Source organism: Aotus nancymaae, unplaced genomic scaffold, assembly GCF_030222135.1.
Source record: "Aotus nancymaae isolate 86718 unplaced genomic scaffold, 86718_ANA_hifiasm-v0.15.2.pri h1tg000049l, whole genome shotgun sequence".
In the NCBI taxonomy this organism is placed as follows: domain Eukaryota; kingdom Metazoa; phylum Chordata; class Mammalia; order Primates; family Aotidae; genus Aotus; species Aotus nancymaae.
Window position 1 is genome coordinate 27,707,916 of NW_026988463.1, and position 17,804 is coordinate 27,725,719.

Here is a 17,804-nt window from a genome sequence, read left to right on the forward strand (position 1 = left end):
CTAGGTATCTACCTTTTTTCACTCACTAGAGCATTTCAAGCCAAGAGGTGAAACTTGGTAGCAGTTAGGAAGGGAGATTTGGGACACTACTCTTCACAATTATCTCCTGGGGTCTAGTCTCCCTCATTTTGTTCATTTCGTTAACAGATAAATGTATTGAGAGCTAAATTGTGCTAATTACTGGGTGATTATAGTGAGCAAGACACAATTCATGTTATATGGGGCCTACCATTTTGTAGGCAGATGTTAGTCAGATAATCATACAAATGTGTAACTACAGGCAAAATAAGTGATAGAAGAGTTAGGTGGTTTTATATACTGTGAAGCTGGAAGCACAGAGATAGAAAAGGATTGGGTTGGAGTCATTGATCCAGGTCTCTTCACTGCTGGGTTGCCCATTTTCTCTCTCAGAGTGATGAGACCCGGATGTCTGGTTAGCTGTTCCCATTCCACTCTATTCTAGTCTGGCCCTTAGCGGAAACCTGCTCTGGATTTGATTGGCCTCTGTTTATCCTGGCCACTGATTTGAAGAAGGCTTCTAATAATTATGGAATCATCACAAGAAGATAAGTTAGTCCTGGAGTTGAGTGTCGTGTAGGAAGTGCCCACAAATCGTCCATTCTGTAAACCAGTTGGAATTGTAGATCTTAATTTTGAATATTCAGTCGTTCTGCTCTGATAGCATGCAAGGAAAGATCAGTTTTCTCTTGCAGAGAAGTTATTTAACATTGTAAAAGGAATAGTTCTCATTGATAACTTGGAAAACTACGAAAAGCACAGTGTATTTTTGGATCTCATGGTTTCTATATATTTATTTCTGTCTGGGAACTGTCAGGCTTTGATGCGGATTCTGAGGGCACTGATTGCTTTCTCTGTTTTTCTGTCATCCCCAGGACTCCCTGGAGGAAAAGCGGAAGCGGCAGCGGTCTGAACGCCTGGAACGGATTTTCCAACTTAGTGAGGCTCATGGGGCCCTGGCACCCGTGTATGGGGCTGAAGTCCTGGATTTCTGTACCCTGCCCCAACCTGTTGCCAGCCCCATCGGCCCTCGTTCTCCTGGCCCCAGCCACCCCACCTTTTGGACTTACACCGAGGCTGCCCACCAGGCTGTACTATTTCCCCAGCAGCGACTAGACCAGCTGTCAGAAATCATTGAGAGGTTGGCAGGGCTAAGTGCAAATGGGGAGTGGGTCTTGGGGCTTCAGAGTGGATGTAGTGCTTAGGGCTGGTGAAGGTGTTAACTTCTGGGGCATTTCAGTCCCGTCTTTTACACTGCCTGCCTTCTTCTTTCACAGGTTCATCTTTGTCATGCCTCCTGTGGAGGCACCTCCCCCTTCCCTGCATGCCTGCCACCCACCTCCTTGGCTGGCCCCACGTCAGGCAGCCTTCCATGAGCAATTGGCCTCTGAGCTCTGGCCCCGGGCTCGTCCTCTGCACCGTATTGTGTGTAACATGCGCACCCAGTTCCCCGACTTGAGACTCATCCAGTATGATTGCGGTGAGTTAGTTGGCCAGTACAGGACCGTTGACTTCTCTTTCTTAGTGGTAAGACTGGTATATCAGAGTGATGCTGCACTTAAGGTCTCTAGAGATTTCTGTAAAGCTTTGGATGGTTTTTTAGGTTATACTTATGGGCAAGTTGGAGAAATGTAGGCCTTATGTTAGATTCTTGACATTCATGAATTTGACTTTGTTTTTATGAGACAAAGTCTTCACTCTGTGGCTGGCCCAGGCTGGAGTGCAGTGGTGCAGTCTCGCTCACTGCAGCCTCCCATGTTCAAGCGATTGTCCCACCTAAGCTTCTGGAGTAGCTGGGATTACAGACCATGTGCCACCATGCCTAGCTAATTTTTGTATTTTTAGTCGAGACGTGGTTTCACCGTGTTAGCCAGGCTGGTCTCAAACTGCTGACCTCAAGCCATCCTCCTGCCTCGGCTTCCCAAAGTGCTGGGATCACAGGCGTGAGCCACCTCGCCTGGCCATGAATTTGACTTTCATGAAAATTGAAAATGTGCTGCTAACTCATTCATTCAGTGATCATTTTGTGGACATCTGTTACATTTTGCTAAGTATTTGGGATACAACAGCAAGTAAGACAGTGCAGTATAGAGTTTTTATTTAGATGTATGGGAAAAGAAGTCTGGTGGCACAAGGCTGCACAGTAAATAGTAAGTTTTGGTCTTGGAACAAGGACCTTTTTGCATTGGCTAGAATTACTTGGCGATAACAGAAAACAAAATAACAGTCGCTTAAATTACAAGAGCATTTATTGTTTACTTAATGAGCAAATCTGAGAATAGTGTTGTGTAGCTACTATCTTTTTATCTTTTCTCATGCTTTCATTTCTTCATGATGTTAGGATGGCTGCCATAACCCCAGGGTATACACCAGTTTTCTGAAGAAGAAGAAACAGTGGGTTGAGTGAGGCAAAACACTCTGACAAAGTTTTCTGGGAGCAAAAGACCTCCCAGCTGACTTTGCTACATAACTCATTGGCTCAAACTGAGCTATATGCCCTACCTAGAACAATCACTGACAAAGGGGAATAGCAAAGAAGACATCTGACTTATTTAGATCAATCTTGATTTGTTTTCTGGGGTTGGGTCAGGGCCTGCTTCACCTGGCAGCAAAGACTCTCTGTCAGCTGTCCAGTGTTAATCAGGTTCTGTTACCCAAGAATGACTGTTGGATAAGTGACTAGTTTCTGCCACAGCCCTGCACAGACATTTTTTTGTTGTTGCTGAGACAGAGTCTCACTCTATCACCAGGCTGGAGTGCAGTGGTACAATCTCAGCTTATTGCAGTCTCCGCTCTGCCTCCCAGGTTCAAGCAATGCTCCTGCCTCTGCCTCCCGAGTAGCTGGGCCTATAGGTGCATGCTACCACACCCAGCTAATTTTTGTATTTTTAGTAGAGACAGGGTTTCACCATGTTGGCCAGGCTGGTATCAATCTCTTGACCTCGTGATCCGCCCGCCTTGTCCTCCCAAAGTTATGGGATTACAGGCTTGAACCACTGGGCCTGGCCCAGACATTTCTATAGTAACATGTTTCGAGATTTCTTTTTTTCTTTTTTCTTTTTTTTTTGAGACAGTCTTGCCCTGTCGCCCAGGCTAGAGTACAGTGGTGCAGTCTTGGTTCACTGCAACTTCCACTTCCCAGGTTCAAGTGATTCTCCTGCCTCAGACTTCTGAGTAGTTGGGATTACAGGTGTACGCCACCATGCCTGGCTAATTTTTTTAGTATCTTTAGTAGAGACGGGGTTTTACCATGTTGGCCAGGCTGGTTTCGAACTCTTGCCCTGGTGATCTGCCCTCCTCAGCCTCCTAAAGTACTGGGATTACAGGTGTGAGCCACTGCACCCAGACTGAGATTTCTTAAATATCCTAGAATGTAAGAAAATTAACATTTTTATTCATATTTGTTCAATAAATGTTTTAGTTAAAAAAATGCTTTTGTTACATTTGAAACTGAAAGTCTTGACTGAAAGTGTTCAAGGCGGGGTGTGGTGGCTCATACTTGTATCCCAGCACTTGGGTAGGCTGAGGTGGGCAGATCACTTAAGGCAAGTAGTTAAAGACCAGCCTAGGCAACGTGACAACCCTGTCTCTTCAAAAATTGAAAAATTAGTTGGATGTGGTGGTGTACATCTATAGTGCCAGCTACTCAGGTGGCTGAGGTGGGAGAATTGCAGGAGCCTGGGAGGTTGAGGCTGCAGTCAGCTGTGATCATGCCACTGCACTCTAGCCTGGGCAACAGGATGAGACCTTGTCTGAAAAAAAATAAGGTCTGCTCTGGTGGCTCATGTCTGTAATCCCAGCACTCTGAGAGGCCGAGGTGGGTTCACAAGTTGGAGACCAGCATGAGCAACATGGCGAAACCCTGTCTCTACAAAAAATACAAAAATTAGCCGGGCATGGCGGCACGTGCCTATGTAGTCCAAGCTACTTGGGAGGCTGGGGTAGGAGGATGGCTTGAGCCTGGGAGGCAGAGGTTTCAATGAGCAGAGATGGCACCACTGCACTCCAGCCTGAGTGATAACTGACTTACCAGAAGTGTTGAAGTTATTTCTGTGTTTGATGGAAGCTTGAACTAGATAACAGGTGTGGGCCTATCTAACTTTACGGTTTTGATCTGTGACCTTAAATCCTGGTCTGTAAGCTGTGACCATGGAATCTGTGAATCTGTTCAGGATTTCAGCTGGTATGACTATTGTAATACTTAAGGATCTCTTGCACATAACCATTGAAGATTCTGATTTTCCCTCAATATTATGTATTCCCCTACTCTTTTAGTTAGACTCAAAAGAAGTTAGATTCCAGGCAGGAGAAGACGGAAGAGGTGAAACCCTTAAAGGAAAAATCTGTATGGCGTTATATAGATACATTTTTTTGTGTCAGGGTCTCGCTTTGTCGTCTAGGCTGGAGGGCAGTGGTATGATCTCAGCTCACTGCAGCCTCTGCCTCCCAGGTTCAAGCGGTTCTCATGCCTCAGTCTGCTGAATAGCTGGGATTATAGGCACCTGCCACCACGCCCAGCTAATTTTTGTATTTTTAGTAAAAACGGGATCTCATCACGTTGGCCAGGCTGTTCTCGAACTCCCGATTTCAAGTGATCTGCCTACCTTGACCTTCCATTGGCCAGTGTGGGGATTACAGGCATGAACCATTATGCCCCACTGTAGTTAAATATTTTTGATCTGCTAGGCTAATTGAAACCTTGGCCTAAAGGATTGATTACCTTTCAACCCCAGCCTTATATTGCTAAGCATTCTACCTATTACAGCTTGTAGCTAGCTCCCTTGTACTCCTTTGTATCTCTTCAGGAAAGTTGCAGACGTTGGCAGTGCTGTTACGGCAGCTCAAGGCAGAGGGCCACCGAGTGCTCATCTTCACCCAGATGACCCGAATGCTGGATGTATTGGAGCAGTTTCTCACCTACCATGGCCATCTCTACCTGCGTCTGGATGGGTCTACTAGAGTTGAGCAGAGACAGGTAACCCAGGCTTCTGCAGCCCTTAGAGGCTCGCCTCTGCTTTTCTCTTCTTTTCCCAGGATTTGGGCTTCCAGAGAGGGTGCCACTAAGCCTTAGACCTGTTTTGGGGGATAAGTCTCCCAATAGCAACTTTTTTTTCCCTTTCCTTCTAGGCCTTGATGGAACGGTTCAATGCAGACAAACGCATATTCTGCTTCATCCTTTCAACTCGGAGTGGGGGTGTGGGCGTGAACCTGACAGGAGCAGACACTGTTGTTTTTTATGACAGCGACTGGAATCCCACCATGGATGCTCAGGCCCAGGACCGCTGTCACCGAATTGGCCAGACCCGGGATGTCCACATATATAGGTATTGCCTAGTCTTCCCTCACCTTACTTCCCCTTTACTGATAGGGTTTCTTTGATATATTTGGCTGCTTACACATGGCCTTTATCACTCCCTAGGCTTATCAGTGAACGGACAGTGGAGGAGAACATCCTAAAAAAGGCAAATCAGAAGAGAATGTTGGGAGACATGGCCATTGAGGGAGGCAACTTCACCACAGCCTATTTTAAACAGGTACTAAGTAAGATCTTTTAGCCTATGCAGAAGAAAACTGCTGTGCCTTTAGGACTTCCTCCTGTTTATTAAAGAGAACTGCTTAGCACTTTGGGAGGTCTAGGCGGTCAGATCACTTGAAGCCAGGAGTTGGACACCAGCCTGGCCAATATGGTGAAACCATCTCTACTAAAAATACAAAAATTAGCCAGGTGTGGTGGTGGGCACCTGTAATCCCCACTGCTTGGGAGGCTAAAGCAGGAAAATCGCTTGAACCTGGGAAGCAGAAGTTGCAATGAGCTAAGATGGCGCCATTGCACACTAGCTTGGGCGACAAGAGCAAAAACTCCATCTCAAAGAAAAACCAAAAAGGACTGCTTTGGTCTTCACAGACCTGTGTCTTCAACCAGTGGCACCCCTGATACTTCCAAGAACCATCAGCCTTACAGCTTAGACCTAAAACTAGCATTCTTTTGACTCTGACACTTCCCTGTGTTCTATCCAATAGCAAACCATCCGAGAGCTGTTTGATATGCCCTTGGAGGAACCTTCTAGCTCATCTGTGCCCTCTGTCCCTGAAGAGGAGGAAGAGACTGTGGCCAGCAAGCAGACTCATATTCTGGAGCAGGTGAAAAAAGAGTGGGCAGTTCCTAAAGTTGAGCTAATGCTTATAGCATATCCTGTTCTTTGTTAGTCTGTTGAGCTTTTCCAGGGAAAAGAGATGTTTCTTCTGCTTCCCAGATTACAGTTAGCCTTTGATAGTGGTCAGTACATTACTTATTGGTTCACATGATTTAGTAGAAAAAAAAAACAACAGGATTTTGGAGTCCTCAGTTTTAGGTTGAATTCCAGTAGTGCTTCTTAATTGTGTTTGTTAAGACAAGTTACAAACCTCACTCTTTTGAACCTCACTTTCTATTAAAAGTAATGTCCGTTGGGTGCAGTGGCTTATGACTGTAATCCCGGCATTTTGGGAGGCTGAGGCAGGTGGATCACCTGAGGCCAGGAGTTTGAGACCAGCCTGACCAACATGGAGAAACCCTGTCTCTACTAAAAATACAGAATTAACTAGGTGTGGTGGCACGTGCATGTAATCCCAGCTACTCAGGAGGCTGAGACAGGAGAATTGCTTGAACCTGGGAGGCAGAGGTCGCAGTGAGCCGAAATTGCGCCATTGCACTGCAGCCTGGGCAACAACATTGAAACTCTTTCTCAGAAAAAAAAAAAAATAAATAAAAAGTAATGTTAAAAACCGCAATTATTTTTGCACCAACCTAAATACTTCTCTGAAATGGAAATGCTAACGAGAAGGAACTAATTTTGAAGGTTAAATTGTGATGTGGATATAAGAAATGATTTGTATTTGATGTGAAACACTGCTTCAAACACTTATACATAATAAAGTCACATTTAGAAAGGTTTTAAAAAGATTTATTCCTTCTATAACAGCCTGGCCAACATAGTGAAACCCCATCTCTACTAACAATACAAAAATTAGCTGGGCTTGGTAGGTGCCTGTAATCCCAACTATACTTGGGAGGCTGAGGCAGGAAAATCGAACACAGGAGGTGGAGGTTGCAGTGAATCAAGATCATGCTACTGCACTCTAGCCTGTGTGACAGAGTGACTCTTTCTCAAAAAAAAAAATTTACTCCTTGGCTTGCTCTCAAAATCTAAATCGTAATTTTGAGGTGTTGAGTCTGAGCATGTGTGTGTTTTCAAAGCTCTCCAGCTGTAGACAGGCGTTTAGGAACCCCAGGCAGAGCGCAGCATGGAGATGTTTTCCCCACTGAGTACTGTAGGCTCCTTGCCTTGGTGGCTTTCGTGTGAGCTTTCTGGAAAGAGCAGATGTGGTCAGTATGTTGTCTTGAGCCATCTCAGTGCAAAAGAGAATTGTGCGTTTTTAGTCACATCTTTCTGTGATGGCTTTTTTTTTTTTTAAGAGAACTGAAGCTAACGTTAAAGGAAGTCGAGCAGATCATCTCTAAAACAGTTATTTTCCCCTAGTGGGAGTCCTGGTAAAATCCAGTCCATCCTGTGTGGACCACTGAGTTGTGGTAACTCTGCAGGCCTAGGAGGTTGTAAAGTTCTGTTGCAAACCTAGTTTTTGTACACTTAGTCTCAAGTTTTTGCCTGAATCAAATCACAGAATGTAAAGTACTTGAAGTCTCATGTTTTCTTTTCCTTTTATACACCCTGGTAGGCATTGTGTCGGGCAGAAGATGAGGAGGATATCCGTGCAGCCACCCAGGCCAAGGCTGAACAGGTGGCTGAACTTGCAGAATTTAATGAGAACGATGGGTTTCCTGCTGGTGAGGGAGAGGAGGCCAGCCGGCCTGGGGCTGAGGATGAGGAGATGTCCCGGGCTGAGCAGGAAATTGCTGCCCTTGTAGAACAGGTCAGTGTTGGAGCCACTAGTTCTTGTTGGGTCTGAGCATTTGTGTGTTTCCCCTGGGCTTGTGACCATCCTTCTGTCTTCCCTGGTGGGAATAAACAAGGGTGATGGGACCCTGGATACCAGGTACCAGGTTCCTACGTTTATCACCACTGCTCCTCCTTGCAGCTGACCCCCATTGAGCGCTATGCCATGAAATTCCTGGAGGCCTCACTGGAGGAGGTGAGCCGAGAGGAGCTCAAACAGGCAGAAGTGAGTATTTCCAGGGGTGGGTCTGGCAGTGGGGAGCTGTTAATTTTTTTTTTTTTTTTTTTGAGACAAAGTCTCGCTCTGTTACCCAGGCTGGAGTGCAGTGGTGTGATCTCAGCTCACTGCAGCCTCCACCTCCCTGGTTCAAGCAATTCTGTCTCAGCCTCCCGAGTAGCTGGAACTACAGGCATGCACCACCAAGCCTGGCTAATTTTTGTGTTATTAGTAGAGATGGGTTTTCACCATGTTCAAGACACCAGGCTGGCCTTGAACTCCTGATCTCGGGTGATCCACCAGCCTCAACTTCCCCCAAGTACCGGAATTACAGGCATGAGTCACCACACCCAGCCTGGAAGCTGCTAATTTCTACTCACTCTCTACCCTCCCTGCCTCCTCCTGACCACTTGTGGACTCTGTTGTTGTAGGAGCAAGTGGAAGCTGCCCGAAAAGACCTGGATCAAGCCAAGGAGGAAGTGTTCCGCCTACCCCAAGAGGAAGAGGAGGGACTGGGGCCTGCAGACGAGAGTTCCTGTGGGACTGGTGGAGGCAGCCACCGGCGCAGTAAAAAGGCCAAAGCTCCTGAGAGGCCAGGGACTCGTGTCAGTGAGCGTCTTCGTGGAGCCCGGGCTGAGACTCAAGGGGCAAACCACACTCCTGTCGTATCTGCCCATCAAATTCGCAGCACCACCACGCCGCCCCGCTGCAGTCCCGCCAGGGAGCGAGTTCCCAGACCAGCACCTAGGCCTCGACCCACTCCAGCTTCAGCTCCAGCTGCAATTCCTGCCCCTGTCCCTGTCCCAGTCTCTGTCTCATTACCCATTTCAGCCCCAAATCCAATAACCATTCTTCCTGTCCATATCTTGCCTTCTCCTCCCCCTCCTCCTTCACAGATTCCTCCTTGTTCTTCTCCTGCCTGTACCCCTCCTCCTGCCTGTACCCCTCCACCAGCTCATACCCCTCCTCCAGCCCAAACCTCTCTTTTAACTCCTTCCTTTCCTCTCTTGGTTGGTCCACCTTCTGTGCCCATCTCTCCCCCAGTCACCAGCCTCCCTTTGGGCTTGAGGCCTGAGGCAGAACTGTGTGCCCAGGCATTGGCATCTCCAGAGTCCCTGGAACTGGCTACTGTGGCCAGTTCAGAGACCTCCTCACTTACTCTTGTGCCTCCTAAAGATCTGTTGCCAGTTGCTGTGGAGATCTTGCCTGTGTCAGAGAAGAACCTTTCTCTCGCCCCTTCTGCATCCAACCCAACCTTGGAGGCTGGCAGCGTCCCCAATGGTGAAGAGCAGGAGGCACCAGATTCTGCTGAGGGGACCACCCTTACAGTGCTGCCTGAAGGTGAGGAGTTGCCCCTGTGTGTGAGTGAGAGCAATGGCCTGGAGCTCCCACCCTCAGCAGCATCTGATGAGCCACTTCAGGAGCCCTTGCAGGCTAACAGGAACTCTGAAGAGCTGGCAGAGGCCCAGACCCCAACCTCCAGCCCAGAGAAGCCACAGGAACTCGCAACAGCTGAGGTCGCAGCTCCATCCACCTCATCTTCAGCCACTTCCTCGCCTGAGGGTCCTTCACCTGCCCGACCTCCTCGTCGTCGCACCAGTGCTGATGTGGAAATTAGGGGTCAAGGGACTGGTCGGCCAGGGCAACCACCAGGCCCCAAAGTACTTCGAAAGCTGCCAGGACGGCTAGTAACTGTGGTAGAGGAAAAGGAATTGGTGCGGCGGCGGCGGCAGCAACGAGGAACTGCCAGCACTTTAGTGTCTGGGGTCTCTGAGACTAGTGCCAGCCCGGGAAGTCCATCTGTCCGAAGTATGTCAGGGCCAGAATCCTCCCCTCCCACTAGTGGGCCCTGTGAAGCTGCTCCTTCATCCTCACTGCCCACTCCACTGCAGCAGCCCTTCATCGCTTGCCGTCACATTGAGCTGGGGGTGACTGATGGTGGCACCCCAGAGAATGGAGACGGAGCACTGCTTGCCATCACCCCACCTGCTGTGAAACGCCGGAGGGGGAGGCCTCCCAAGAAGAACAGGTCTCCAGCAGATGCTGGGAGAGGTGTGGATGAGGCACCCTCATTCACCTCGAAGGGAAAAACCAATGGGGCTGACCCAGTCCCTGGGGCTGGGACCCTAATTGTTGCAGAGCCTGTCCTGGAACCACAGCTTATTCCTGGGCCCCAGCCTCTTGGACCCCAGCCAGTTCACAGACCCAATCCCATCCTGTCACCTGTGGAGAAAAGAAGACGAGGGCGGCCCCCTAAGGCACGAGATTTGCCCATCCCTGGGACCATTTCCTCTCCAGGGGATGGTAACTCCGAAAGTCGGACACAGCCACCGCCACTCCCACCACCCCTAACCCCACTCCCACCACTGCTAGCTTGTCCCTCCGCTACTGTTGCCAACACTGTCACCACTGTCAACATTTCAACGTCCCCACCCAAACGGAAGAGAGGCCGACCTCCCAAGAATCCTCCGTCACCTCGGCCCAGCCAGCTCCCTGTGTTGGACCGTGACAGCACTTCTGTCCTTGAAAGCTGTGGATTGGGGAGGCGACGGCAACCCCAGGGCCAGGGGGAGAGTGAGGGCAGTTCTTCTGATGAAGATGGAAGCCGCCCCCTTACCCGCCTGGCCCGCCTTCGGCTTGAAGCAGAGGGAATGCGAGGACGGAAGAGCGGAGGGTCCATGGTGGTGGCTGTAATTCAGGATGACCTGGACTTAGCAGATAGTGGGCCAGGCGGGCTGGAATTGACACCTCCTGTGGTATCGGCCCCAAAACTGCGCTCGACCCGGCTGCGTCCAGGGTCTCTAGTCACCCCACTAGAGACTGAGAAGGTGCCTCGCAAGCGAGCAGGGGCCCCAGTTGGTGGGGGTCCTGGGCTGGCAAAGCGGGGCCGCCTACAGCCTCCAAGTCCCCTGGGGCCTGAGGGTTCAGTAGAGGAGTCTGAGCCTGAACCCTCAGGTGAGGAAGAGGAAGGGGATGGGACCCCACACCGACGGCCTGGCCCCCGCAGGCTTGTTGGGACCACCAACCAAGGGGACCAGCGCATCCTGCGCAGTAGCGCCCCTCCCTCCCTGGCTGGCCCTGCTGTTAGTCACAGAGGCCGAAAGGCCAAGACGTGAGTGGGCTGCCCCTCCACCTAGGCTTTCCACCGTGGCCGCTCCCTCCATGACCAGGCCTGACTCTGTTAACCACTACTTGAAGTCTTGAGGGGGAAAGCCTCCAGGGAGACAAAGGGGCCTTCTCCTTTCTTCCCACCAAAGTAGGGGGTAGGCAACTGGTTGTCATGGAAACGGGGATCATCACAGTCCCCCTCCCCTTCACCCCACGTGGCTGGGTAGTGTTAAGGGTGGCAAGATAGTCTCTGTCCCCACCCCCTTGTACTTGATTCCCCAGCTGTCTTTCACAGCCCCCCACCCTTAGGGGAAAGGGGAGGGGCTTCTCTACAATGAGGTTTTTTCTTTTTTTTTTTTTTTTTTAAGAAGAAAAAATAATAAACTTAGTTTCTGTACGAGCATCCGCGTAAGGAGGCTTCTGATTTTCTGGTCTGGTGGAGGGTTGGGTGGGAACTTGGGCATCGTTATTCTCTCTTGCTCTTGCAAAGACCGTAGCACCTGATCTCTAGCCCAGGATTGTATATTTGAGGCAGAAATCTACCCAAGAAGAAGAAAGATTGGCGAATCTGATGTGGTAGGGTGCCTTTTCCTAGTCAGCTTGAAGTCGCAGACGTCCTTTTCGTCTCCTTTTTGTTACCTTTGTTCCTGGACTTGACTTGGAGCTCTCTGATGCCTCAGACCTTTCCCTTGTATCCCTCTTGCTCAGGTGCTTCCTTTCACTCCTTTTTCCAGAGGGCAGGCATCGTAGCTCCAGTTGCTCCATCCCTTGGCCCTCCCCTGCTTTTCATCTAGCCAAACTGGTTTTAGTCAGCCACACCCCTTCCCAGCTCTCTGGGCTCTTCAGGTGGTGGCTGGCCACCCAACCCCACCCCTGGGCTTGGCTTGGAGCCCTGAGTCAGCTCCATCACCACCCAAGCCAAACCAAAGCTGAGGCGGGAGCCGAAACTCAGAGTCCCTCAAGGCCTGTAGCCAGGTAAGATCCCCGTTCATTTTTACATTCTCTCTCCACTCCCTGGGCCCTCCTTATGTCCTGCTATTGGCTCTGTGTTTACCTCATCCGAGTTATTTCTTCATACCTACTTCCCTGCAGCTTTTTGGCACACATCATTCTTTGCTCTCTGCTTGTCTCACCTCTTTCACCCTTCCTATCCTTTGTTACTTGGGTTCGGGAGGCCACAGGTGTTCATTTTGTCTGGGTTGTAGGGGAGTGGTTGGAGATAAGGGTAGAAAGGTGGTTTGATGCCAGGGCTAGAGGACCTGAGAAGTAGGGAGACAATAAATGATTAAGTAGGGCATCATGCAGGTTTCTGTGTGGTAATGAGGTCATTTGGACTCAGTGTACTAGTATAATTGTGTTGTGTGGCCTGGGTTAAAATGAAGAGGAGGTGGCAGGGAGGTAGCATAGCAGAGGAAGCCCTGACTTAGGGAAGGTCTTTCTGGTGTTTGGTTTCAGTGGTAAAAAAGGGTTTACTTGGGTACATTATCCTTACTTTTCTCCATTCCCATAACTGTTTTCATATAAAATGGCCGCTTTGCTTGAAGTGGGGTGCAGTACCTAGAGTCATGTTCTCTGACATCTGTAATATTCAGGGGGCAGCCTCTAAGGAATTTAGGGCCCTTTGAAATACAGATTAAAATAACAGAATCATAGCAGCTTTCAAGAGTTTTTATTTCTCCTGCTTCTCGGTGTCTGCCTGTCATTCGGCTTCTTCCCACTTGTCGAAACACTAAATAATACAGATAATGCCATGTCCACACTGGCTTGCTTTCAAGCACTCAGAACCTCAAGCTCAGGTAAAAGGATTCCAGCCACACATTTCCTCTCCTGCTCTGTGAGTCACTAGAGGAATTCCCCAGTAAGGTAGCATTCCTGACTGCCAGGCTAGGCCATGAGAACAGAATGCTCTGAGGGTTGGAGTCTGAGCAAGCAAGGCCAAGGGCTCAGTTGTTGGGCTCACAAGTACCTTGACTATCGCCCACAGGTGATGGAGGACGAGGAGAAGGCAGTGGAGATCTTGATGAGCAACACGGAAGCTGCTCATCCTCCATCCCCCATCCGCTGCTGCTGGCTCCGCCTCCGCTGCTTGGCAGCTACTAGCATTATCTGTGGCTGCTCTTGCCTGGGAGTCATGGCTCTGGTGTTTGCCATCAAGGTGAGGAGTGCAATTCCCATGGGAACGGGGGTGGTTATAAGGCAATGGGTTCATGTATCTGATCTATCTACATTGATCAAACGGTTACTGAATACCTATCAATGCTCGGTTCTGGGCCTAGTGCCAGAAATAATAAGACAGTGTTCCTTGTTGTCAGAGGACCCATAGTCTAATGAAAGAGATGGCAGTAAAAATGGGTAATTAATAGAATACAGTTCATCAGTACTGTAATACAAGAAGCACAGGATACTCTGGGAGCCAGGAAGGATATATATATTTATATATATATATGTGATTAGATACGTGTATGTGGTAGAGTAGGTGACTGGAAAGGCATCCTAGGAGAGGTAACAGGAATTAACCTTAAAGGGTGAGTGAATAAGGGTGGAAGGGCATTCTGGGTCAAGGGAGTAGTGTGTACAAAGGCCTGTGGAGCACAAGTGGACCAGTGAGGAATACTGAGAGATAAAGCCAGAGGACCCAGATTCCCAAGGGCCTCCAATTCTATGCTTAAGAGTTTTGACTTTGTCTTAAAAGTACTGGGGAACCATTGAATGGTTCCTGCAGGGGAAAGTGACTTGGTCAGATACGAGTTTTAGAAAGATCCACTCTCAAGGCCTACATGGAAGGTGACTTAGAGGCTGCAAGGCTGGAGGCAGCTGAATGGTAATGAGCACCATCTCTAGGAGTCTGGAAGACACTATTGGGTTTTTGAGGGGGCTTCACCATTTCAAAAAGCCTATTAAAAACAGCACATGTCCTTTTGGAAAGACTACACAGGCTAACTTAAACTTCATCCTGGAATTTTCTCAACCCTAGACATTTTAACAGAAACTTACTGTAAGAACTTTGGTGTTCCATTAGGGCAAAATCCTAAAAAGAGTGCTTAATGATGACAGGCTGGGTGCAGTGGCTCATGCCTGTAATCCCAGCACTTTGGAAGGCTGAGGTGGGCAGATCACTTGAGGTCAGGAGTTTGAGACCAGCTTGGCCAACATGGTAAAACCACATCTCTACTAAAAATACAAAATTAACCAGGCGTGGTGGCACATGCCTGTAATCCCAGCTACTTGGGAGGCTGAGGCAGGAGAATTGCTTGAACCTGGGAGGCGGAGGTTACAGTGAGAGCGCACCATTGCACTACAGCCTGGGCGACGAGTAAAACACTGTCTCAAAGAAAACATGATGAAAAAGATGAGGCCCAGTGGACTATGAGAATGAAGTAGTGTTTGGGCATGAGTGAAATACTCCAGGTTCACTGTTTCTTGCCAGTAGTTACAAATTTTGAATCAATCTGGGATGGTTGGAAAGAATGGGAATAAAAGAATTGGAAAGTACTTTCCACTGTGCCATCTTGTGAGCTAACTGTGGCTACCCTGAGAAGTAGGCAGGGCCCAGAGATGGGTACCATATTTTGCAGATCAGAGGTGAGAATCAGAAACTGGAAAGGGAGTTAGAGGGTTTGGATGTGAGGTTTTGATCTGTGACAGAGAAGGAGAAGTGGAGTGGGGAAATGGGCACATTGGGGCAGAAACAGCAGGAGAACCTAACCAAGAACCTGCCCCCACAGGCGGAAGAGCGGCATAAGGCAGGCCGGTCCGAGGAGGCAGTGCGCTGGGGGGCCCGGGCCCGGAAACTCATCCTGGCCAGCTTTGCTGTCTGGTGTGCTGTCCTCGTTCTGGGCCCCCTGTTGCTGTGGTTGCTCTCCTACGCCATCGCTCAGGCTGAGTGACCCTGGGTGGCCTCTGCTGAGAGCCAGCCAAGACCACCTGGATCCTGCAATGCGGCATTGCTAAGGTCCTGTGACAGCAGTGGTCCTGGTTGGAAGGATGGGGACTCTCTCAAGGGGCTTTGGAAGAGTTCTTCTAGCCCTTTATAAAAGGAGGGCAGCGGCTGAGACTGATGAGAGAAAGGCAGCCTGCTCAGTTCTTTCAGGGTCCACCACCCCCATCTCCCCTACCCCAGCCCACCCTAGGGCCTCTACCCAGCGAAGGGCGGCGGGAGGTGGGGTTGAAGACCAGATCTGGTTTTATTAGAGTTTGTTTTGTAATAAAAGCCTTTTTAGTGGTGAAATGTTCCTGTCTAATTGTTCTCCCCCTGCTTTTCCTTGGGCCCTTGGTGAGAGCCAGACTGGACATTTGACTGATAGCAGAAGCCAGCATCCACCTCATCCAAGAGCTCCAAGAGAAGGAAATAATTTTAATTTTCTTCTGGAAGTTTCCCATCTTGGAAAGACCCCAGCTTCTCCCTTGTACATCCACAGAGACTCTGAGGCCAAGAGTAGTAGCAGCTGCTACTATTTATTACTTACTATATTCCAGGCTGTATTCTAAGCACTTTATATTTCTTCCTCCAGTTTTCAGTCACTTAGATAGTAGGTATCTATACTATCATATCCATCTTATGAATATATCGCGTATGATAGGTACCTACTATCAGTGAAAACTGGAGGAAGTGTTCTAAAATGACAGTGTTCTCATTTTATACTTGAGGAAACAAACAGATTTGCACAAGGTCCTCGGCTAGTAAATGGTAGAGCTGAGACTGAACCTACTAAACACTTTGGTTCCAGAGCTGAGAGAGGAATGAAAGAGTTGGGTAACAGCAACAACCATTCTGTACATGGTGATTTGAATGATTAAAATTGATTTTCATATCTTTTATCTTGGGCCTCATAATAACATTGATAACATACACATAGGAAAATACCCCAAACAAGTATACAGTTCATTAAATTAACGCAAAGCAAATGTGAATAACCACATTCAGTAAAGAAATTAGAACATGGCCAACACTTCAAAGCCTCCTTTATACTCCCAATCATTGCTGCTTCCTTTCTTCCCACAGGTAACCACCATTCTGACTTCTAGCAATGTTGTTTAATTTTGTCTGCATTTGAACTTTATATAAATGGAATCATGTATTCTTTTCATGTTGATTTCTTGACATTGTGAGATTCGTCAATATTTGGAATAGGTGTAGTTTTTATTGCTGTGTAGTATTCAGTCATATGGATATATCACAATTTGTCCATTTTCTGTTGGTGGACTTTGGGATGTTTGCAGTTTGGGGATATTATGAGTCATGCCTTTTGGAGTACATGTGCCCTGGCAAGTACCTTAATTCAGAGTCCGGAAGAGCACCTAAAGGAATGAGAGATGTTACATACTGAAGAGAGATTGGAGGGGAAGGAGAGGCACATGATGGCTGTCCTCAGTGTTCCCACATGCTCCAGGAAGAAAGAAGAAATCGATTGGTGGTCCCAGAAGTTAGAATTACAACAGTGGGTAGAAACCGTATACAGGGCAGTGTTCTCAACATAGCTTCACAGTGGAACCACCTGGGAGCCTTAAAAAGTACTTAGGCCTGGGCTTTACCCAGCCTACATTCTGACTTAATTGGTGTGAGGTGCAGCCTGGGCATCAGGATTTCTCAGTTTCCCAATTGATTCAGTGCACATAGTTTGAGAACTATTGCTTTTTAGAAAAGATTTTTATTGGGTTCACTCTGCAATTTCTTAATCAGGAGGAAAAAAGGGTAACACATTTTAGAAAGTTTTGTTTTTTGGCCGGGCGCGGTGGCTCACGCCTATAATCCCAGCACTTTGGGAGGCCGAGGCGGGTGGATCACAAGGTCAAGAGATCGAGACCATCCTGGTCAACAAGATGAAAACCCATCTCTACTAAAAAAAAAAAAAAAGGAAAGTTTTGTTTTTTTACCCTAAGTTCTGGGATACAAGTACAGAACGTACAGGTGTGTTACATAGGTATACATGTGACATGGTGGTTTGCTTCACCCATCAACCCATCATCTAGGTTTTAAGCCCCGAATGTATTAGCTATTTGTCCTAATGCTCCCCTCCTCCCCTTGGCCCCCCGCCCCCCACAGCTGGCCCCGTTGTGTGGTGTTCCCCTGCCTGTGTCCATGTGTTCTCATTGTTCAACTCCTACTTACGAGTGAGAACATGTGGTGTTTGGTTTTTTGTTCCTTTGTTAGTTTGCTGAGGATGATGGCTTCCAGTTTCATTCATGTCCCTGCAAAAGGCATGAGCTCATTCCTTCTTATGGCTACAAGAAAGATTTTTGTGGAAACTTTTTGAGCCAGTGGATTAAGCAGCAGCTTTAGTTTACTAGAGGAGAATATCCCATTGCTCTACACTGATTAAATGAGGTCTTACTGGTTTTTAAATTATTTTGAAAACATTTCAAAACAATGAAATAATTGTACAACAAACTCATGAACGCCCTTTACCGGGATTTATCATTTTTAACATTCATCACATTTGCTTTATTGCTAAACTATTTGGGGGGGTCATCCTTCATCCCTAAATAATGTCATGATTATCTCCTAAAAACAAATACATTAGCTCACC

The 17,804-nt window shown here is 48.1% G+C and overlaps 2 protein-coding genes across 5 annotated transcripts in view; both read left to right on the forward strand.

Annotated features, from left to right (window-relative positions):
* SRCAP (Snf2 related CREBBP activator protein) overlaps window positions 1-11,678 on the forward strand; it is a 42,845-nt gene extending 31,167 nt beyond the window's left edge. For all 3 annotated transcript variants that reach the window (XM_012470009.3, XM_012470006.3, XM_012470007.3), the window contains 9 exons: window positions 894-1,159; window positions 1,296-1,498; window positions 4,824-4,993; window positions 5,146-5,342; window positions 5,438-5,552; window positions 6,040-6,159; window positions 7,735-7,929; window positions 8,095-8,178; window positions 8,601-11,678. In XM_012470009.3, the coding sequence (XP_012325432.2) occupies window positions 894-1,159; window positions 1,296-1,498; window positions 4,824-4,993; window positions 5,146-5,342; window positions 5,438-5,552; window positions 6,040-6,159; window positions 7,735-7,929; window positions 8,095-8,178; window positions 8,601-11,285 (4,035 nt within the window). In that variant the 3' untranslated portion in view covers window positions 11,286-11,678. The remainder of the gene's footprint in view (window positions 1-893; window positions 1,160-1,295; window positions 1,499-4,823; window positions 4,994-5,145; window positions 5,343-5,437; window positions 5,553-6,039; window positions 6,160-7,734; window positions 7,930-8,094; window positions 8,179-8,600) is intronic.
* A 486-nt stretch (window positions 11,679-12,164) lies between these two features.
* On the forward strand, window positions 12,165-16,360 carry TMEM265 (transmembrane protein 265). 2 transcript variants are annotated; one of them, XM_012470012.2, is made up of 3 exons: window positions 12,165-12,252; window positions 13,262-13,432; window positions 15,003-16,360. In XM_012470012.2, exons 2-3 carry the CDS (start codon window positions 13,265-13,267, stop codon window positions 15,162-15,164), a joined length of 330 nt encoding a protein of 109 aa, XP_012325435.1. In that variant the 5' UTR covers window positions 12,165-12,252; window positions 13,262-13,264; the 3' UTR covers window positions 15,165-16,360. The 2 variants fall into 2 exon arrangements, with proteins under 2 accessions (XP_012325435.1, XP_012325434.1); XM_012470011.2 differs by lacking the exon at window positions 12,165-12,252 and having other exon boundaries at window positions 13,034-13,432.
* The last annotated feature ends 1,444 nt before the right edge of the window (window positions 16,361-17,804 follow it).

What these genes read in the sequence shown, in the direction of transcription:
- TMEM265 (XM_012470011.2), top strand. Translation starts at nt 13,169, where the DNA reads ATGAGAACAGAATGCTCTGAGGGTTGGAGTCTGAGCAAGCAAGGCCAA. An exon ending in CTCTGGTGTTTGCCATCAAG is followed by an intron (nt 13,433 to 15,002) that starts GTGAGGAGTGCA and finishes CTGCCCCCACAG; the next exon opens with GCGGAAGAGCGGCATAAGGC.